Source organism: Siphateles boraxobius, unplaced genomic scaffold (assembly GCF_051911475.1).
Source record: "Siphateles boraxobius isolate OS27281-9 unplaced genomic scaffold, OSU_SipBor_1 7, whole genome shotgun sequence".
NCBI lineage: Eukaryota > Metazoa > Chordata > Actinopteri > Cypriniformes > Leuciscidae > Siphateles > Siphateles boraxobius.
In genome coordinates, this window is record NW_027509197.1 from 4207063 (window position 1) to 4230939 (window position 23877).

Consider the following 23877-nt stretch of genomic DNA (forward strand, 5'->3'; position numbering starts at 1 on the left):
GGAATAAACATGTAACATCTAAATTATAATTTACAATTCTCTCCAAGGTTATTTAAGCCACCAGTCAAAGTGCTAATTTAATTTTTTCTAATTCATATACAATTTTTATCATATTTTTTAATAATTAAGTTTAACTTTAAAAATAGCTTGGAATGTGTTAGTTTTTAGAACATTTGCTATATGTTCCTGTTTTCCTTTATAAGCAGCTTGAGTTTATTAATCTTTTAATATTAATTTAATTTAATATGATCTACTTTTTATTTATATATTATCTAGTCTCACATAAAAAACGGTAACACTTTACAGTAAGGTTCATTAGTTAACATGAACTAAGAATGTGCAATACTTCTACAGCATTTATTAATCTGGTTAATATTAATTTCAACATTTACTAATATATTATTAAAATCAAAGGTTATATTTGTTAACATTAGTTAATGTAATGTGAACAAATATGAACAAACAATGAACAGCTGTATTTTTATTAACTAACATTAACAAAGATTAACCAATATAACAAAAGCATTGCTCATTGTTAGTTCATAGTTAATATAGTAGACTATAGACTAATGAACCTTATTGTAAAGTGTTACCAAAAAAAAAAACGTTTCTTTAGCAGTTCACCCACACTTAAGCATTTTATGTTTCTCCTTAAAGGTGTGTTGTGAGTGTAAAACTTTGCAATTTATTTAAAAACCATAAGTTCATTCTAAAGGAACAAACATAGACTAGGCTTTCAGGTTTTCTCTTTCAACAAAACAGGTTAGACCAGACTTGATCTAAATAGCAGCTTTTAAATCTTTCACAATCTTTCAGTCTATGAGCATACACAGATATAAGTTATAACCATGTTAATGTTAATTCTCCTCCTACTCTTCAAAAAAATACTATGGTACAAGTAAGGTATCATGTGGTACTAGTGTGATACTTTGAAATATACTATGAAACTGAATGCTGATCCATGGCACTGGGCAAGTTATATGGTAATTTACACTGAGGCACAAGGTTGGGACACACTTGACTTAATTTATAGCCTATTTCTTTTTTTTAAAGCCTAAAAACTTTTTTTTTTTCAAAGACTAATGCTTGAAATTAGTTTTGTACATAAACAGGCAATAGTGAATGAATCATGGATCATTTTCTTTAGAAAACTATTTTTTTAAAATTAATTTTACTAAATGGATGAGTTGCAGGCAGCAGATCGCCTGCTAAAAAGCATTCTTATGTATGCTTAAGTTGGTTGAGAGAATATCCAGACACACATCTAGTCAAATAAATTAAAATAGGCCAATAAGATTTGTATTTGATGTCAAAGGACATTGTTGATAATTTTACATTCCCGTATTATTATTCTAATATGTGTAAAATAGTTATTATATGGAATGGAACAAGTAGGTGTGCTCTAACCAAGTTACTTCAATTATGCTATTGCCATGGTAGCCTAATCCAAAAACCAACTGTAGTGATAATGTTTTATGTTTTAAACGAGTGTATTGACACATACAGTTATACATATATGTCTAACTAGAACCACACCCTGAACAGGATTTCATTTATCGCTGTAAATTGACACGTCGTCACATTGTGTTGAGCCCACGTGTAAAACAGGGCAGGTCTGATGTGCAGGACGCCAGCAGGAACTACGGGCTTAAAGGAGGATGTCCTTAACCCAGTGGAACGTGTGTTTGTGCTTAGAAGTGGCACCAGATAATTATCGAAACGAAACTTTAGAATATCGAGACGAGTGCAGAAAACATTCATTTGAGAAGACCGGAGCAGCAGCACGTGTGTGATGACAAACTTTGCGACAACGATCTCAATTGGAAGTTGCACGCGACTATTTCAGCTTTCTTTGAAACGAAATATCTCAAATGGATTTATTGTGGATCTAATATGTCTTTGAGTGCAAACCTGCGGAAGTTTGCCAGGACAACAGAGTTTTAGGTTATACTGCAGAAATGTTGCCACGCAGTCGTTTTTGAGTTCGGGATGTTTAGTGAAGTAGTACCCCTCTATGACTACGTTCACACTCGGTGTTTGGCAATAACAACATTTACAAAATCATGTTTTGGTACTCTTAAATTGTCTATTTACACCACCAGATACAAGTGGAATAAACATCGTCTGTATGCCCAGGTAAACCACAATCAAATCCCGTTTCTATTATCGCGATAGTTTTAATAACGACTGTAAGTGACAGTTGTTCTGAATTCTGCCACCTTTTGCGGCTTCTATGCTACGTTAAAACGTTGGTTCCAATTGAACTCATTCATTTTGTTCCATCTTGGCCCACATAGAACATAAATAATCTCTCTGTTTCTAATTCAGTTGCGACTTGTGAATATTTCAGGTAGTGACGTCAGTTTAAGAATGTGAAGTCAGTCAGTACTGCACTGAGTGTGAACATTTAAAAAAAAATGAAATTTAGGAAGTATTTCAGAGGCAGTGGGAGGGTCCTAGCGTTTGTGTTTATAGCATCTGTAATCTGGCTCCTCTTTGATATCGCAGCACTGAGGATATCCTTCAATGATGTGAATCAGGATTTCAAAGAAAGAGAGATTGTACTAAAACAGCGAAGGAGTAAAGGCAATGTAGAGGATGTCTTCAAACATCCTCTGCAAAAAGTAAACGTAGAAAAGAGAGAGTTTTTTAAAAACAAAAAAAGGTTTGAAAAGAAAGTTGATGAGGTTTACAGAAAGTGGCCAAAGTTTAGGACAGAACCCCAAGCTCTGCTAAACAACGATAAACATATGAATTCAATGTTATTGGCTGACAAGTCTTTTGTGGAACAAAAAGGGGTAATTAATCAAAGCAAAGATAATCTAACTGTGAAATCAACTGTGGAAGGAACAATTTTTAGCATCCCTCCAAAAACAAATGAGACAAAAACTGAAATTAACGGCAAAGTGAACAGTATATCTGCAAAGATGAACAAAATAAATGCTGCTGTTGGACAGATAGAAGCAAATCTAGATGTGAATGCACATTTACTTACTAAAGCACTGCCTGCTGTCCAGGAGAAAATGTATTCTCCTGCGCTCAAAGACAATTCTGTGGAGAAAATAAATCATACCAATGACACAATAGTAATGTCACATAAGAAAGTACATGTAGATTTTCTCAAACCAACACAGACTGATAAACCGAAAAATATTATTGACAATAGCGAGAAACATGCCAATACTTTCAACAAAACTAAACCAGATATTACTAAAAAAGCAGTAGAAATACCACACTCTCCTAGTGTGCGAGTGAGGTCAGGAAAGCTTCATAAGGTTATGGCCCTAGATGTGACAGACCTGCCCAGAGATCCGCAGGCCGTGGGACAGTTTGGACAGCCTGCAAGTGTTCCCAGAGATAAAGAACTGGAGAGTCGAAGACGCTGGAGTGAAGGATATTTTAATGTATTCCTGAGTGAACAGATACCAATAGATAGAGCCATTCCAGACACCAGACCCCAAACGTGAGTTTGAACCATAGATTAATTTTGTTGTATTCGGGGAGGTCATGGCAAATTTTATGTAATGGCAAGCAGATGTGGCACTGATATATGCGTTAACACCTCCATACCCTGTATTGTTTAGATGTTCAGAAAAGCTTGTTCATGATGACTTGCCCAACACCAGCGTGATCTTTTGCTTTGTGGATGAGGTGTGGTCAACTCTACTACGCTCAGTGCACAGTGTGCTCAACAGGTCTCCTCCACACCTGTTGAAGGAGATCATTCTGGTGGACGACTGCAGCACCAAAGGTCTGAGGGACAATTCTGTGCTAATTTACTTGCATTAAAAAAATTGAATCATGTGAGATCAGTGACAGGGTTTATGTCTAATAGTTAAAAACTTTAAACCTCACAGTATTGTGGTCCATTTTGTCCAAACTCTCAAGTCATCAGCACTAAATACGTGGGAAAACATGACACAAAACATGCTTATGTTTCACAGTCATCCATACAGTAACTGTTTACTTCTTCAGTAAGGAACCCCTTTGACTACTTGAAATCTTGAAAAGTTTAACTTAATTTAACGCTTAATCTATGACAAAACATAAAAAAAGTCCAGGAATAAAAATATAAGCATGGATTGAAGAAAAAGTCAGTAAAAGCCTCTGACTTATAGACTTTTATATTATACATATATTATAATATGTTCTTTAGAATTAAGCATTTTTGCTTTCAAATTGTCAAAGTATACCTCTAATTAAAGAAGCAATTGAAGGTATGTTAGTCCTCACTTTTCTGTGGTTTTGGTTCTCTATAAGGGGATTTGTTTGTGTTCTAGACTACCTGAAGGAGCAGCTGGATGTTTATATGTCTCAGTTCCCTAAAGTACAAATCATCCGTCTGAAATCGAGACAAGGCCTCATCAGAGCCAGGATTGCAGGGGCCAGTGCTGCTACAGGTACTGTACACTCGCACTCAGTTTAATTAATTTTACTGAGAAAGCTTCAATCCATACAGTAGCAATATGTGTAGGGACAGACCTTGGATTTGTGCTTATTTAATTGAATTAGTTTGGAAATTGGGATACATAGCATAGACAGCTGGTATCTCTGCTATAAACAATGAATGTTGTTTTAGTGTTTGGCTGTAATGATTGTTTCAACAGATATTGTTTCATCTGCAGGTGAAGTGTTGACATTCCTGGACTCTCATATTGAGTGTAACGTGGGGTGGCTGGAGCCACTGTTAGAAAGAGTTTACCTGGACCGCAAAAAAGTGGTCTGTCCTGTTATTGAGGTCATCAGCGATAAGGACATGAGGTAATGAAGTATATTCAGTCCTGCAATTAAATAAATGTTGAGTCCCCTTACGTAACAAAAATATATGGGAATATACTGCAAAATATAATGCGATATGTTACATAGTACATTTCCATATATAGGAAACTAGTGCTTATATGTTTCAATACACTGCAATACATGCATTGACCATGTATGGCTATATATTAATGAATATAAAATATTTATAAATGAAGACAAAAATAGCATTACATGTAATATTCACAAAGTTGTATCCTTTATTGTGTGCCTATATTGCACTTACATGTTCCCATATAAATGGGAATGCATGTTCACACACATATATATATATATATATATATATATATATATATATATATATATATATATATATATATATATATATATATATATATATATATATATATACTGTACACACACACACACACACACACACACATTCAAGGAACGAGTTACGACAGATTTCTAGTTCCCAGCAAGTTTTATGTAATGTGTTTTGCCCAATATTAATATAGGGGGAGATCTGTTAGTGTTTAATGTTCTATTATTTTGGAATTTAAAAGTTTTTTTGGTATGTGCGAGTTGTTGGGGTTACCATTGTGCTGAAGAGACTGTGGTTCGGTTGATGATTGGCCGATCATCATTAAGACTATAATTACTATATTTTAAAAGTAATGGCTGTGCACTCCTCATCACAATGATAGTCTTTTGGCTAAATACTTTATATAGAACATGCAGGTGTGCTTTTGCACTTGTTTACTATCTTCAAAATATGGAACATTTATAATGTAAATAATTTAAAAATGTATAAGAAATATATTACTTTATATATTTCTCTATATATGTGTGTTTATTTTGTATGAGTAAATGTATCTGCATCTGATCACATATACATTTATTTATTTTGAATTGTATTACTAAATATAAAATTACATACATTATGATATATTAGTATTAAAAGCATAAATTCCTTATGTATTATTCAATATATTGTAATATATTAATTGTAATATATTATTCTGTATATTTTCAAATATACTGTTAAATGAACATATTGATCATTCATACTGTATGTGGGAAATATATTTTCGTTCCATAAGGGTCCCCTTTTGTACAAGGCACTTCAAAGAATACTATGGTGTAACATAGTACATGTCCATGTCCTCATGAGATTAAAGCTATTTCCAGTGTATAGGTCCTCCACTGCTTCACTAAACTGTTTAAATTCATGCTCTAAAATGCATTTATTTGTTTGTTTGTTTTGTTTCAGTTACATGCTTGTTGATAACTTCCAAAGAGGCATTTTCAGATGGCCACTGGTGTTTGGCTGGAGTGCTCTACCTGAAGAATATATTAGAAAGAACCAGGTCAAGGATTCAGACCCCATCAGGTAACGTCAGTGTAATGGCGTTGGTCAAATCTGAACTATGACAGATAGGCCATCTAAACTTCACAAATCTTGGTATACATGGACAACAGGACATTCTGAGTAAACAACAAATTTCTGATTAATTTACAAAACAGCAGTTTCTAATCTATCAGTCAAACTCTACCAGTCAAAAGTTTTGGATCGGTACAATTTTTAATACTTTTTAAAAAAGCATTAAAAATACAACAACAAAAAAACTGTAATATTGTTTAATATTATGACAATTTAAAATATCTGTTTTCTATTTTAATATATTTTAAAATGTAACTTATTCCTGTGATCAAAACTGAATTTTCAGTATCATTACTCCAGTCTTCATGATCTTTCAGAAATCATCCTAATTATGGATTTGATGCTCAAAAAACATTCATTATTGTTATCAATGTTGAAAACAGTTGTGATTTTTTTTTTCAGGATTCTTTGATGAACAGAAAGTTCAAAAGAACAGCATTTATTTGAAATAGAATCTTTTGTAACATTATAAATGTCTTTACTGTAACTTGATCAATTTAATTATTAAAAATTCTTACTGACCCCAAACTTTTGAACGGTAGTGTTCAATGTTAAAAAAGCTTTCTATTTCAGATAAATGCTGTTCTTTTGAACTTTCTATTCATCAAAGAATCCTGAAATAAAAATGTAAATAACTGTTTACAACATTGATAATAATGAGAAATGTTTCTTGAGCATCAAAACATCATGTTAGAATGATTTCTGAAGGATCATGTTACACTGAAGACTGGAGAAATTATGCTGATGAATCAGCTTTGATCTCAGGAATAAATGACACTATAAATTCACAAAGAAAACAGCTTTTAAATTGAAATAATATTTCACAATATTAATGTTTTTTTGTTGTTGTTTTTTTTTGTCAAATAAATACAGCCTTGGTGAGCAGAAGAGACTTCTTTTAAAAACATTAAAAATCTTACCGATCAAAAACTTTTGACTGATAGTGTATGTCAATGGGAATTGAGGCATAATACTAATGTTGTCCACCGGAAAGAGCCAAAGGATAAGAAAGCCTTTTAGGTCTCATAGATAAAAAATCTATATATATATATATGTATATATATGTATATATATTATTTTAATATAGTTTGAGAGTTTAATATAATCAGTTTTTAAAAATTAAATGTTGCCAGGCATGACTAAATGAGTTGCTGTCCAATTAAATGAAGATACAATATTTTTGTCTCTTTTAACATAATTCATAGAATAATACTTCCCTAAAGGGACTCATAAGTACATGGCCATGTATCGCCGTATCGTTTACATGGGTCGTTGGTGCTTCGACTGCTATAATTGCCTCTTCCAGGTATATTTTTAATTGTGTTATCAGTCATTTTTACATGTAGATAATATTTCTGCGCCCTTTCTCTCTTTACTGTGAAGAAGTGATTTACATAAAGTATATCCTTAATATTTAATTGGTCAGCAGATCCTCATTCACAGGAGAGATTCAGTTTTGTGTCCCAATTCATTCATTTGGTTCAACAATTAGATGACCCAGCTCATCTCAGTTCAAGGAAAAAAAGAGTTGTATCAAAGTGATTGATTCTTTCATAAATGAAACACCATATTGTATAATTGTTTTGTTTTTTTCAATGTCCATGCAGATACTACACTCTTGCAAATTAACAATGAAGACTATTAGACATAGTAGTTCCCTATCAGTCAGACACGTTGGATGTTAAGTCAGAACTGAACTGACGAATTACTCAATTCTCATCTGAGAGCCCAATCACTAGAGCCCAACCGATATGGATTTTTGGGGACTGATACCATCTGATATCGATATGTAGGCAGATATTCTTTATGTGTATATTATAGTGCAGTACCAGTCAAAAGTTTGGACACACTTTTCCATTTGTGTGTCCAAACCTTTGACTGGTACTGTATAAAGAATACAGTGTATAGGTAAGTCAAGTCAAGTCACATTTATTTATATAGCTCTTTGCAATATTGTTTCAAAGCAGCTTTACAGAAATAACTTGAAATAATGCAAAAAAAATGTTTCCAGAAGAAAATAGCGTCACAGTCCAGCTTAAGTAAGTTCAGTGATCTTTCATTTTTGTTTTAAAAAAAGTTATTAATTTAGTTCATTTATACATCACCGCTCTGGAGTAAACCATGATGTCATTGTCCAGCTCAGTTCCGATCTTATATAATAGTGTCAATGCAGGCAGATCAATATTCTTGTTGAATATTAAATTAAATGTTAAATTTAATGTCCCCAACTAAGGAAGCCAAGCCAATTGCAACAAAGGTGGAAAAAGGTTACAGTGGCAAGGAACCAAAACTCCATCAGGTGACAGAATGGAGAAAAAAACCTTGGGAGAACCCAGGCTCAGTCGGGGGCCAGTTCTCCTCTGGCCAATGAACGAAGAGTGTATGATTATGATTCAGGCAGCATTATAGGTCAAAGTCAGATTGGTTTGGAACAATCAGAATATTATCCAGTTCCATCTCCATCTAAAAGTAGACAGCAAAATGTACTAAATGTGAAAGTTCTCATTATCCAAAATGGCCCTATATAAGTCTTATAATTAGGTGTTCAAGCACGAAGTGATGAAAACGTAGCGTAATTGCTATTTGAAAAAAAAATTCCCCTACTCAAGCTTTTTACACCTCTGTGATCCTTGGCCCAAGACGGACAAAATGTATATCTCCAATTTCGATTTAGGCAAGAAAATGTTTCCGCTATGTCGAATTTTGTCCGAAACCTACTTTTGCGAACTAGTCCCTGTTTTTTCGCCCGATCGGATTTCCTATTCTCTGGACTCTCTAGATCAATAATTATCGGAAAAAAAGTTGAAATTTTGCATTTGGGTGGCTGTAACAGGGTCATTTAGAAAAGGGGCGGGGCAAAATAGTCAAAAGCCTATAAATCCTAAACGAAAAGTAAAAATTTCACAATAATTGATGAGCATATGTGTCATAACATGGTGAAGAAGCATGCAAAGTTTCATGGAGATCGGACCATAGGTGGCGCTATAACTGTCAAAAAGATCTCATTATTATTAGGTGTTCAAGCACGAAGTGCTGAAAACCTATTGTAATTGCTATTTGAAAAAAAAAAAATCCCCTAAAACGCATCGTGCAGCCCAAACCTTAAGGCTTTGTGGAAATGTATATCTCCAATTTCGATTTAGGCAAGAAAAATTTCCCGCTATGTCGAATTTTGTTAGATATACAAAAATCTATACAAAAATCTCAACTATAATACAATCTATACAAAAATCTCAACTATAATTCATATTTAGACTTTACAAACTCAATATTTTGAAATTTACAATCACATTTACTCAAAAATCATCTAGTGAAGTATTACTATGACAATTGTGTCACATTGAGATATGTGGATCCTGAAGTTCAAGTGTGTGTGTGTGTGTGTGTGTGTGGGTGTGTGTGTGTGTGGGTGTGTGTGTGTGTGTGTGTGTTCATGTTTTTCTATCCCGGTGGGGAATTCAACCTGAATGCACAAATACTCATGGGGATTTGTGTCACAGTGGGGACCTAAATAGAGGTCCCCATGGGTAAACAAGCTTATAAATCATACAGAATTAGTTTTTTTGGAAATGTAAAAATGCAGACAGTTGTGTGCGATGGGTAGGTTTTGGGGATAGGGTTAGTGTAAGTTTGTACAGTATTTAAACTATTTAAACAGTAAAAATGTTCCGCTATGTCGAATTTTGTCCGAAACCTTCTTTTGCGAACTAGTCCCTGGTTTTTCACCCGATCGGAGCCAAACCTGTCCAGGCCTATTCTCTGGACTCTCTAGATCAATAATTATCGAAAAAAAGTTGAAATTTTGCATTTGGGTGGCTGTAACAGGGTAATTTAGAAAAGTGGCGGGGCAAAATAGAGTCAAAAGCCTATAAATCCTAAACGAAAAGTCAAAACTTCACAAAAATGTATGAGCATATGTGTCATAACATGGTGAAGAAGCATGCAAAGTTTCATGGAGATCGGACTATAGATGGCGCTATAACTGTTAAAAAGCTTCAAAACCATGTATTGCCTATGGTAAATTGCCTGTATTAGCTGTAAATGGTCTTTTCCATCTATGATCATATAATGTTCATATCATAATGTTCAAAACCAGTGCAGTATAATACTCTGGACTCTCTAGATCAATAATTATCAGAAAAAGTTGAACTTCTGCATTTGGATGACTTTAATAGGATCACTTCAAAATGTGGCCTTGACCAAGTGTCCCCGAAAGCCTATATCTCTTCAATGAATGCTCAGATAGTCTTAAAAACAAGTCAGAACATGTGTCATATGACTCTAAATAATCATGAAACATTTTAGACAGATCACACAAAATATACCTCTATAACAGTTAAAAAGGTGACAATTATATGAAAATAATGGCCAAAAAGTGGTATTTTACTGCCCCCTGCTGTTTAAAATAGTCATTTTGTCACACTACTCAACTATAATTCATATTTAGACTTTATAAACTCAATATTTTGAAATTTACAATCACATTTACTCAAAAATCATCTAGTGAAGTATTACTATGACAATTGTGTCACATTGAGATATGTGGATCCTGAAGTTCAAGTGTGTGTGTGTGTGTGAGTGTGTGTGTGTTCATGTTCTATCCCGGTGGGGACTTCAACCTGAATGCACAAATACTCATGGGGATTTGTGTCACAGTGGGGACCTAAATAGAGGTCCCCATGGGTAAACAAGCTTATAAATCATACAGAATTAGTTTTTTTGGAAATGTAAAAATGCAGACATGCGTTTGGGGGTAGGGTTGGGGTTTGGGGGTAGGGTTAGTGTAAGTTTGTACAGTATAAAAACTATTAAGTATATGGAGAGTCCCCACAAAGATAGTAAACCAGACGTGTGTGTGTGTGTGTGTGTGTGTGTGTGTGTGTGTGTGTGTGTGTGTGTGTGTGTGTGTGTGTGTGTGTGTGTGTGTGTGTGTGTAAGCATGCATAATGGAGCTAACATGGACAACTGGTTTGCTTTAGTGCAGAATACTGGTGAAACCAAGTAGTTCAAAATGAAAGTGAGCCAATAAGTGGTCTTCTACTGCCCTCTGCTGGCCATTCTACTTATTAATAGTCTTTTCACATGTGCTTTTGCATTCATATATGTAGACACTAAAAATCCCTTATATAACAATTACTATTATAACACAATCATATTTTGTCAGACTTTATCACTTAATTTCTTCTGATGCTTCAAATAATTGCCAGCAACGTGGTAAATCATGGTAAATGACGATAGAAACATGGTAAATTATAGTAAATAAGGTGAATCATTCTAGAATCCTGGTAAATCATACTAGAGCTTGGTATATCATGGTAAACGATGGTAAATCATGCTAGATTCATGGTAAATCATACTGGAACATGGTAAATCATGAAAAATCAAACTAAATTGGGGTATATCATGGTAAATCATGCAAAAACATGGTCGATTCCATCCATGATGTCAGTGGTTAAATGCTTGCTACATAAAACTTAATGTCTTTTGATGCTTGTGTGGTTAAAAATCTGCTTGAACACCGCTAAATGCTGCTTGCAGCTTTAATTATATAAATTACTGGAATATTGCTTGATGTTGTAAGCATGGCCGTAGACAGCTATGAGGTCTAGGGATGGGCATGATTAATCGACGATCGATTATTGATCATTAAGAATTTCGTCGATCACGTTAATTTGTTATCGATTATCATTAAACTAATGCTGCTGCGTTGTGTAGTGTGAGTGGAAAGTGAACGTGTTCCCCGGGCTGGTCAAGTTAGCGCGGAGGTACCTGTGCATCCCGGCAACGTCAGTCCCCTCAGAGTGGGTGTTTTCAGCGGCTGGACTGAAGCCTTGCTTACACTCGACGCGTCCGCACGAGCGCGAAGGTGAGCGCGGCAAAAATGAAGTCATTGTTGTATTCCGTGTTTCACAGGCGAGGGCGTCGAGTATAAACGCCTCGTCTGTTTGGGGAGGTGCGCGCGCAGTCCGCGGAGAATCGCGCTGCAGAGCCAGGCAAAAGTGTAAACGAGGCTTGACGGTCAGGTTGCGGTTGCGTCTGACCCAAGATCATGTCATCAACATGCTTATCTTTCTCAACAAAAATCAGTGGACTGGTGTAGAAGTTGTATGTGAGTTACTAGTTATTTTTTATGAGGCTTTGTTAAGTAGCCTAGCCTAATTGATTGTTACAGTAGGTAGGCTAATCTCTCTCACCCTCTTTCTCGACTCCGTTCTTGGATAGTTTTGGATAGTTTTGAGTTACATTTTGACAAAACCTGTCAGATCTAAGTATTATTATGTTTTTGGTTAAGTTATTGTTTAACATGATTTTTTTTTTTTTTGGAACAAACGAGGGTCTCAGTTTAAGAATGCCAACTCGCAGCTGCAGGTTCCGTTGCTTTCGAGCACCGCAGCGCATATATCTTCAAGTTTAGCCTAACCGAACGTCCAGTTTTACTGCCACAAGTTGATCATCTTGTAATAAAGATCTAATCGAGGAAAAACACGCTGTATTTTCATTGCATTTTTAATTTATAAAAAGTTAAATAAATAATGAATTTGAATATAAAAATATTAATGATTAATCGATATTCGATCGTTAATTCTCCCGACGATCGACTAAGAAAATTTAATCGAATGCCCATCCCTAATGAGGTCACCTCGGTCATTTTTTTACATTCAAAAATAAATTGTCAAACTCTCTGAATGATTAATTAGCCGTGTTTAAACCACCTCATATGAGTGTTTGCAATTCATGTTGCTGCGAGAAGCTAGCGCAGTGAACGGGGCTTGAGAGCGCGTTGTGAGTGAGGGTGCGGGTGCAACCTCCGTGTTGCCAAGTTTTTAAAGTGGAAAGTTGCATGTTAGGTTTAGTGATATATTAATCTTATTTCCAAAACAGTTTTTTCCAAAAAAGTTTTGAACTTATTTCGGATTATTATTATTTTGTTCTGCTTGTTTTTCGTAGCAATATCTGGCAATATTTTACTGTCGGCATAAATAAAAATAAAATTTTATTACCAGACCCCCCTAGTGAGAGACTACCCTACACATAAGTATATATATATATATATATATATATATATATATACAGGTCCTTCTCAAAAAATTAGCATATTGTGATAAAGTTAATTATTTTCCATAATGTAATGATAAAAATTAAACTTTCATATATTTTAGATTCATTGCACACCAGCTAAAATATTTCAGGTCTTTTATTGTTTTAATACTGATGATTTTGGCATACAGCTCATGAAAACCCAAAATTCCTATCTCAAAAAATTAGCATATCATGAAAAGGGTCTCTAAACGAGCTATTAACCTAATCATCTGAATCAACTAATTAACTCTAAACACCTGCAAAAAGATTCCTGAGGCTTTTAAAAACTCCCAGCCTGTTTCATTACTCAAAACCGCAATCATGGGTAAGACTGCCGACCTGACTGCTGTCCAGAAGGCCATCATTGACACCCTCAAGCAAGAGGCTAAGACACAGAAAGAAATTGCGGCGTGGCATGGAGGCAATCAGCCTGTGGCACTGCTGAGGTGTTATGGAGGCCCAGGATGCTTCGATAGCGGCCTTAAGCTCATCCAGAGTGTTGGGTCTTGCGTCTCTCAACTTTCTCTTCACAATATCCCACAGATTCTCTATGGGGTTCAGGTCAGGAGAGTTGGCAGGCCAATTGAGCACAGTAATACCATGGTCAGTAAACCATTTACCAGTGGTTTTGGCACTGTGAGCAGGTGCCAGGGCGTGCTGAAAAATGAAATCTTCATCTCCATAAAGCTTTTCAGCAGATGGAAGCATGAAGTGCTCCAAAATCTCCTGATAGCTAGCTGCATTGACCCTGCCCTTGATAAAACACAGTGGACCAACACCAGCAGCTGACATGGCACCCCAGACCATCACTGACTGTGGGTACTCGAGTGCTGCTTATCTGTAGCCCAGGTCAGGCACTTCTGCCGCTGTTTCTGGTTCAAAAGTGGCTTGACCTGGGGAATGCGGCACCTGTAGCCCATTTCCTGCACACGCCTGTGCACGGTGGCTCTGGATGTTTCTACTCCAGACTCAGTCCACTGCTTCTGCAGGTCCCCCAAGGTCTGGAATCGGTCCTTCTCCACAATCTTCCTCAGGGTCCGGTCACCTCTTCTCGTTGTGCAGCGTTTTTTGCCACACTTTTTCCTCCCCACAGACTTCCCACTGAGGTGCCTTGATACAGCACTCTGGGAACAGCCTATTTGTTCAGAAATTTCTTTCTGTGTCTTACCCTCTTGCTTGAGGGTGTCAATGATGGCCTTCTGGACAGCAGTCAGGTCGGCAGTCTTACCCATGATTGCGGTTTTGAGTAATGAAACAGGCTGGGAGTTTTTAAAAGCCTCAGCCTCTTGGAGGGCTGTGTTGATAGAAGCAATGTCAATTTGCTGGGACCCCCCTTTCGCAAACCACAACTCCCGTTCTGGAGTTAGGGTGAAAGTGTGGTTCCTGGAGAAGGATGGGATTTCCAGTTCTAATTTGTACTCTTTGCTTGGAAGATGGTACCATGCCAGGTCGTCAAGGTGAAGGATGGCGCCTTTCGGTACTTGGATTCACATGCTCTGGTGGAGCGAGGTGACACAGGTGTCAGTGTCTTTCTGGTCGTAATTGAGTGCAGCTTTGCGCACAGGAGTGTTAACGAGCACTGTCACCTACAATCTCTGCTTGGGTCTCGATGACTTGAGTGCGAGGCTTAGCTTTGGCTGGGCAGCGGGTGTCGCTGATCTGCAGCCTGCAGATTCCGTCAGTGTTGTCTCCGAGGAAGGGTTTGTTAGGGCAGAGATAGTGAGTGTCTTTGGTCAATGTGCACACGTACGGGTTCGGAGCTAAGGACAGCTTTGTGTAGCTGTCGTTGAAGTCAACCACGTCCGGCGTGCGGATCTTGATGTGAGTGTTACTTTTCAAAATCTGACATTGACAATGTTCTTGAGCCAGTAGATTCGGCTTGGCTCTATGATGGGTAAGTTCCGGAGCAAAACCCACTTCTCTCTGCTTGGGGTCGACGCTGAGTGGGCTGGCACTACCCAGCGAGTAGGCAAGGTGTATTTGTAGAGAGTCAGCTGGCGTGGTGATGGCGGAAGCCAGCACGGTTTGCACAAGGCTTAAGGGTATCAGGTACGGTGGAATTCTACCCATGGCTAGGCTGTCAATGGAGGAGTTCACCTCCAGCAGCATGTCTGTCATCAGGGCTGTTACCAGCTGAGTTTGAGCAAAGTCATTCTGGAAGACAGTAAACAGCTGTTTCATGGAGTTCACTGTCTGGGTCAGCAGAACGCTGTGAGTGTTGAAAATTACCACAATTCCCTTTAGTGTCTTGTCGATGGTCTGCAGGGATGCACTCTGTGTTGTGAGTTGCTCTTTTATCTGTGGAATCTCGGTCTGAATTTCGGCTGCATGCCGCCTCACGGTGGCTAGGTTCACTGTATTCACACTGGACATACAAGTGTTAAACAGAGCGGCGGCGGCTCCGGGCAAAGCTCCCCGGAACTGTTTGGAGCGGTGGTTGTGTCCACCTAACTCCGCTTGTGTGATAGTAATTTTCTCAAGTTCGTTGAGCATGTGCTCGACATCGGCCTCAGCGTGAGGGAGGGCGTCTTCTGTCCATCGGCCCCTACCCAGCTGTATTGTGTTCTGTAGGCGTTGCGAGGATCAGGTGGCACATACACTTTCTGAGTGCGGGTCCGGCAGAAAAGGAGTCCTGGTTGTTCTCTTAGGACGATGCCTGATGCCGGACCTGGTGAGATGTCCGATTGCGGCTGCCCTCTGGTTGGCTGGAGGCACAGCAGCATCCTGGTAAAAGTGAAAGGGAGAGAGAAAGAGAAAGGGAGGAAAAATTTCAGCGAGTGTCGTCCTTGGTTGGCTAGGACAGTCTTTCCGCTTTTGAGGACGCCGGTATGCCACTTGGTTCGGTGTCTTGCAAGTGTCTCTGGTGCTGCGGTGTGCAGCACATGGTGCGTCATGGGCATACATTGGCATGACCCTCCTTTTGCACTGTGGCACCACAAGCTGTGGCGCAGTGATGGCATCAGGTGCAGAACGCTGAATGTTGTCTTGTGCACGCAGCATGTGCCGGTTGACGTCGGTTGTCTGGGGCATTGGTTGTCGGTGGGTGCAGACGGCGTTCGTGGGTGGTTGGAGGGGTATGAGAGGTGGTTTCTCATAGTGTCCATTGTTTGTCATAGTCTTTGGTAAGCTGGAAGGTTAAGGTCAGGTTAAGCAGAGGCTCTGTGACATTTTGTCGCACTTGTGGTGAGAGACTAATGCATGACCCTAAAAGTTCAGAACCAAGGTTTAATGGGTTCGCTAGGAATGTATAATAAAGCTATGCGTTTCACGTGTAGCTAGTTAGTGAAGTGTGTCTCGTATCCTTATCTTAGCTGTGGATGTTAGGAGGCTAAGACTTATGTTGGTTCCGATAGTATTTCCTGGAAAGGTCCTAGCCGAGATTAAATAAATGACTTAAGATGGTTCTTATGACTAAATTATTTCTCTGGACTTTTGTAGTGGTTCACTACGGCTTGACGAAGTGAATGATAGGGGGAAAAAGGACAGCTTTCCTATTCAAATTATGCTTATTATCAATCCTCAGGACTATAGTTATGCCCTAGTAATCGTTGAAATTACTTGTGTTGCAGGGTCATAAAAATGAGTGCACTTGTTGAAAATAAACAAAATCACAAATAAAGGTGTCTCTGTTTCCTTTCTGGGCCCTATGGGAAATGGAACCACATTCCAACAAGAGAGGAAATGGAATTGAATCATATAGATGACCGAAAAGACAAGGTAATAGCTGACTGCTATTATTATTAAAGTAAAAATAAAAATAAAACGTAGGTGAGTGGTCAAAACAGCGGGAATGATCTGAATGTGAGAATAGTCAGTAGCACTAGTGACTAAACTTTGAATTTGCTTGGACCAACACTCCATGGTGGGTTACAGCGGTTGCGTGTTCACGACCACTCTGTGTGTCCCTTCAAAGGTTTAGTCAACATGCTGATTAAAATTCTCATTACTATACAGATTCTTCTCTAGCTACACATTTTACATGTACTTAAGCTTAAGTTTAATTGGCGATTTAGCCTACAGTGCTCAGCAAGGACTATGCCTAAACTAGTGAAAGTGAACTTTAGCTGAGCAGAATTGAAAGTACGGAAAGTGAAGAATTACAAACCCTAACTGGGGTTAAAGAAAGTATTCTAGAATACTTTGGGCTGTATAAACAGCAGCTGTAATTAAGGCTTCAAGTAAATGATGCTAACTGCTAACTGTAGAAGTTATTATTTAGCTTAGCCTAAGCTGGATGGATGTTAGGTTAGGTTAGCCTAGCCTAAGCTAGATGGATGCTAGGTTAGGTTAGCTTAGCCTAAGCTGGATGGATGCTAGGTTAGGTTAGCTTAGCCTAAGCTGGATGGATGCTAGGTTAGGTTAGCTTAGCCACCTAGGCTGGTTTGTTTACAAAGTGACATCACGAGTTAGCACTTCCTGTGACAAGTCGTTGTCATGGGAACCAGAGCATATCAGAACAATTCGACAGTACCTGAAGAATGTCTGCACCTTTTAAATGAGTTATGCATGTTTAAACGGGTTATAAGGGGGCGCCTATACTTTAAAGTCTTTCGAGAACTTGACGTTACATTAAGTAAAATGCGACTGTGTTTTGGCATTTGCTAGTTTTACTCATGTAACTCTTCTCTTTACTTTACACAACTTATTCTATTTGTTTACCGAGTGAGGAAATAGATTTGCTGTAAGTCAAAGGTTGTCTAAGCATCTATAGTTACGTCCCTCTCATGCACAAATGCTGGTTTTTCCGTGAGTAAACAGTTTTGATCGCTAGGTAGCTCTCTGCTTATAGCTAGAATTTAGTTGAATTACATCAATCTAACAATAATTTGTAAGGCCTTTACATTGTAGAAACGGGAGCATCACCCCGGTCTACATATATATAACTCCTGAGCTTTCTATGTCAGGAACAGGTTTAGCAATACTGCAATTTGGGTTTCTTCAACCAAAGCAGAATAGATATCGGTACAGTTTACAGGCTGCTGATATGAGATTTCTTTGTCAAACAGACTTACGCTTTACTGCTGAACTTACTGATATTAGTTGGAAATCTAAGACTCTTTCACTTACAGTAGGGATGTCAATTTCAGCTATTATTTTATCTGCATTTAGACAAGCCAGCAACCAGTGATCAAAATGCGTATCGCATGTTGTGTTCCGTTTGGATCACACTGAGCACACCTGTAGGTTAAAAGTAGTTTAAAACTCAGGTGGTTTTCCTACCCTATGGCGTAAAGGTGACATATGCCTTATTGGGAGCTAGTGTTTCCTGTAACCCTTTATTGTCATGGAAACTAATGTATAGCAGTGTCATTTCAACCAGCATGTAGCAAATGTTTGTTTCGAAAAAGTTGTGCATAGTGTGTTGGCAGGTGAGGCTTACACGTCCATTCAAGATTTTCTTTAAATCAGTTAAATTCTAAATTGTGTAATGCAGAGTCTTGCTTCTCTTCGAGCACACATTTTCATCTACTTTAAAAGTTTTATGTTTTATGCTGACCAGGGACCCTTTTACAGAGTCTTGCATTGTGTTCATTCTGTGTGCCTTCTGGTTTTGCAGTTCGGAATCAATGGGATCTTAGGGACCCTTTCTGAGGAGGCCTTCTGTGGTAGAGGCCTTCTGTATCAGTTCACGAATCGTTGAGCAGCATTTCTTGGTCTTTGGCGAGCTGGAAGGTGCAGGGTAGCGAACTTGAATCTTGACTTGGTGCTGAGGCTGTGTACCCATGGATGGCTGCTGGAGTTCCTGGGAACTCTGTGACCTTGGAGTCTGGCTGTGTTGTAGTTCTCATGACCTCTGTGACCGGCCAGTCTGGCTTCGGTGACCTGTGTGACTGGAGGGGTTCTTGAACTTGGGCCCAGACTGTCAGGTGAATGGGAACTACCTGTTCGAGCCGGATGTTGTTCTGGCTGTACGACTGCACATTCAGCTGTCACGTTTGGGGTATAAGAGTTCGATCTTTGCTCTTAACTTTAGCGCCGAGTCTTTCAAAGGGCTGAGCTGACATTAAAGTGAGGTCTGAGCCGGTTTCTACCAGGGCTTCCAGGCTCACCTCATTTTCCAAAGTGAAGGCTAGGTAGAGTTTCCGGGCCACCCCCTATTCGATCAGGTTCCCCAGGAGTCTTAGCGTAGGGGCTGGTGTGGTGATCGATGGGCGGTTAGGGCCGGTCTCATGTGGTTTGCTGCGGAGGCAGGTAGCCAAAACATGGGAACTTGTGCCGTCTTGCTCAGGCTGGGCAGCTGTCAGCTGTGGTGGCTGGGTGATGCTGTCATTTTGTGATGTGACAGTTAGCGCTGTGCTCTGAGGCTGACGAGCAGTGTTCTGGTTGCCTGGTTCAGGTCTTACGCTTAGACATAGGATGTCTGTCTCGTCCCTCTTGTCTCCTTTGGAAAGTCTTTTGTGAAGAAGCTCTTTCAGCGACTTCAGGGTCTCAGCTGTCTCACATGTGGCGGCACTGTTTTTTTTACTGATGTGGGTTCAGACTTGTGCTTACCAGTGGCATGTCGAGAGGGGTTCCGCTCTGGGCTGTCTGGGCTTGATGGTCTGGTCGATGGGGCTCGGCTCTTTCTGGGCCATTGGTCGGTTTCCCATGTGGCTCCACCTTTTGGGTGGTCGGGTGGTTGTTGCAGGTCCCAGAATCTGTCAAAGCGCTCGCTCTGGTAAAGACACCAGAGCGAGCGCTTTGACGAGCACCATCGCAGTAGTGCTGCCCTCTGTTGGCCTGGAACGGTCTTGGCTCTCTGTAAACAGGGCTATGGTGTTGTGGGGCGCCCTCTAGAGGCAGCTCTGAATAGGGCTCAGAGACAGAGTAGATTGTGGGGTTTTTCAAAGTCTTTTTGGACACAGTCTTTTGCTTGGTGTAAGCTTCTTTTAGCTGTTGAGTAGTCATGCTATGTGGTCAGGCCAGGATGTCTAGGTGATGACTCACTGTGGGGTGCAGATTTCGGAGAGACAAAGTTCTGAAGTTGAAATCATCCTCCATGCCGGACTGATTGAGGTCCATGGCTGTGATTAGTCTTTGGTCTGATTCTGGATCAGAGAATTCTTTAGTGAAGGCATACCGCAGCGGCTGGTAGTCCGACTTGACTGTCTCTGGTTGACGGTCGAGGAAGCTGCGAGCATCACGACTGGACGTGATTCTGAGCAGGTACAATCTGTCCCACGCAGTGACGTTGGTAACAGTTTGTAAGTGAAAGTCAATGTCCTGCGGGTGGCGTGCACGTTGTGGCCTCCTGCAGGGTTCGGAGTGAACATAGGGATGTTTCTGGCCAGCTTGTTAAGTCTTTTGGGAGCCATGCCGTGGTTAGTGGCAGGGGCTCTCCTGGAAAGGCTCTTCCCCCCTCGCTGCTGACGGGGGTTCTTGTGGGCTGACTGGTGATGTTTTGAACAGTGGGCTTTCACCCCCCTGTAGAACTCTGGGTTCTTGGCTGAAAGGTGCGGACCGGTCAGGGGAAACTTGTGGTGTGCGTTTCCCCTTTTCCGGTCATGCTGCAGTTTATAAGAGTGTTGCAACTCTGTGTGAACGTTGTCAAGTTCGTGTTTGAGATCTTGTCTCTGCTGAACGAGCTTGTGGATGGTAGCACGGGCCTCTTGCGAGTTTCTTTCGCAGGCCGTGGCTTTTGAGTCTCTTTAAGTTCAGTCTCTGCTCTTTGCAAGGGGCTTCACTTTTGTCGGAGTTTCTCGTTGAGCTCCTCTCTGGTTCTTTTCTCTGACTGCACTCTTTCGTCTATGTGCAGATGAAGATCAGATAGGGCAGTTTGAAGTCTTTCCACTTCCTTCTGTAGCTCGGGGTCGTTGTCATCCTCGGCTTGCATCCTTAGCGTTGTAACTTCGTGCTCCAGGGCGATGCGGCTCCTTTCGTGGAGACGTGCTTGTGCGATGAGCTGGCAAGTGAGGTTGACGTGTCTGACCGGTCTTTGTCGTGGGAGCTTTGGCTTGGTTTGTGCGCCATCAGCTTGTCCACGTCTGCGATGCTCTTGGCTCGGGGCTCTGAGTCACTGGCGACCTTGGTCAGGAATGCAGGTGTCATGAATCTCAGCCATGTCTCCAGGTTGTCCCAGCGGGTTGTGGGACTGTAGGACCGGAACATACTGATTTCACTGTGGGCGAGAGGAACACAACACACACAGAGAGACCAATGCAAGTTCGTTCTACGTTTAACAAGCTATAATACGGGCTATGCCGTGTATGAACATTTTGGTTAACTGATGCCGACAGTTAAATCATTTGGTGGGACAATTTGGGTAGGTCAGCATGGGCCTGAATAAAGATTTTTAACGGGGCGGTAGCTTAGGGGTCACCTGTTGATGCTAACGGCTTGGTTTTCAAACTATTATTCAGCGTTCCTTGTTGTCTCGGATAGGTTCTGTCTCTAGGTGAACTGAAAGGAACAGAGCACAACAGAAAAGAGCAATGGCAAGATAGCAAAGTTTGAAGTAACATGCAACCATCCAAGATGGAAAGGTCTGTAATGAAATGGCGTTAATAGTACACAGGAAGTGTTACAGGGGAAGAGGAGGCCTAAGCCTGCGGTTTGTGGCTCGGAGAGGAGGAGGGAGCCAAACACTTCAATGACCGGGGGAATCTCTAGATTCTGTGGCCAATACTAAGTGATGGATTTAATACCTTTTCTAGTTTCCCTGGGGTGAACTGAGGTCATTCGGGTTGGAGTCAGCATTGTGGTTGGTCTTTCTGTCGTCCCCAAACACTTGACAGCAGTGTCCCGGGCCCTTCCGCATATCTGTACCGATGTGTGCCCTCACGCAACTCGACCTTGAACACAACCGGCAGTGCCAAATTGGTGATGTCGTGTTGCGGGCCGCACCAACGGAGAAATACAGGAAAGTCCGAGACTCGTGCTCAGTCAGCGCTGGTGACGCAGGTCAGACGAACCAGCTTGCTGGACCCCAAGCAGAGATGACTGTCAAATCACCACAGCACGAGAGAAATTTCTACCTACAAACACAAAACAGGATGAAGGACAAGTGAACCTCAACGTGAATTAAAGCTCTCTCTATCTAAATCAAATTGAGTGTCTATTTTTTGTAGAAAAATCAAAGGCAACGGCTTTACTAAAATTATGGTACAAACAAAAAGGGAATTATGACAATGTTAATTATCAGAACAACCTAGCCTCCATTCAGAGAAGAGATTAAGTGCAGCAGGAAGAGCACAGGAGGAAGCAAGCTGTAGTGGCGCGTTTGGGCCACAAAGGGTTTGGGCCACTTCCTCTTAGTGGTCAACCTGGCTGACAGAGAACTTGATTTCAATTGCATTCAAACTGGTTTAAATACAATTCAAATCAAGTGTATGCATAGATGTTAAGTAACTTCTAGAATAGTAAGGAAACAGTTGTCATAACGTATCAAATACATAACGTAACGTATCAAATCAAAATTATTGAAAATAATTTGAAAAAGGAAATATAGAAATAAAGCCATAAAACCATTCCCAACAGGAAAGGAGACTGAATTCAAATTGATCTTGAAATTTGTTTGTTTCAAACCAAATTTGAATAAGTGTAGGAAATTAAAGGTTGGCATTATATTTGATGATGATCACGACTACGGTGAGGTATCAATGATAATAACCAAAATAAAACCAACTGGGAGAAAGCCACTTCAGAAAAGAATGATGTTAGGAACTAAGTGATGAGCTGACGTAGAGGGGGGAGGCCACAAGGGGCGCATTCCTCCTAAGTGGTCATCAGAAACTGCTACTACTTACTTTTAAATTTTAAATTCAACTGTGGTTTGAACCAAATTCAAAATAAGTGTACACAGTCAGGAGTGAAATCATGTTAGTAAAACTGGAACTTGCACATGCATTGAAAGTTAGAAGCACAATTTCAGAAATTCACTGGAAAAATCTGAAATTGTGATGAGAGAGATTGTTTAGGAAAGGACGACCTCTTTACTAGTGTCCACGAGATGGCGCTATTTCGCTCATGGAGGGTAAAGTCAGGGGGCGGTGCGTAATTCGAGAACTGTCAAGCACTTAGGCCTAGGGTGGCCCTCTAGTGTTTGTAAGCGGAATAACAACCAGCCTGCTTCCATGTGTGATTCAAATTTGAGCGTGCAGACGCTTTGTTTTCTGTAAGATCACACTTATCCAAAATAAAATCTCAGGAGTTTTTTTTTTTTTTCGGCTATATTTCACAAAACGGCGTGGCAGGAATTTTTTTTTCTACACACACACATAGGGCAACAGGAATTAGGCATCGGTTTTTCGATTCCCACATACAACATTTAGCGCTATGATTCACACGTGTTCGCTTATGAATTTTAAACCTCGGCGGGTTTTTTCTATTCGACACACGTGTGCACGGAAGGATTTCTTCGCTTCCACACACTAATATGGACAACAGGAATTATACGTCTGTCGTTCGGATCCAAATAACATTTATCAAATAGCACTTATGATTAAAAATGTTTTTAGGTTTTGGATTTTTTTGGTGCTATATTTTAACAAACACGTCTGGCGGGATTGCTTCGCTGCGTCGTGCAAAACAAAACAGGAAATATTCGTCTGTTTTTTCGACTCCCATGACATATTATCAAATAGCACTTATGATTAAATATGCTTTAGGTTTTTTAC

The 23877-nt window shown here is 39.7% G+C and overlaps 1 protein-coding gene across 1 annotated transcript in view; it reads left to right on the forward strand.

Moving 5' to 3' along the window:
* Positions 1-923: 923 nt before the first annotated feature.
* Positions 924-23877, forward strand: part of galnt5 (polypeptide N-acetylgalactosaminyltransferase 5) — a 42214-nt gene continuing 19260 nt past the window's right edge. The window contains exons 1-5 of the mRNA XM_077215782.1: positions 924-3463; positions 3585-3751; positions 4281-4400; positions 4626-4761; positions 6032-6151. Coding sequence (XP_077071897.1) covers positions 2418-3463; positions 3585-3751; positions 4281-4400; positions 4626-4761; positions 6032-6151 — 1589 coding nt within the window. The 5' untranslated portion in view covers positions 924-2417. The remainder of the gene's footprint in view (positions 3464-3584; positions 3752-4280; positions 4401-4625; positions 4762-6031; positions 6152-23877) is intronic.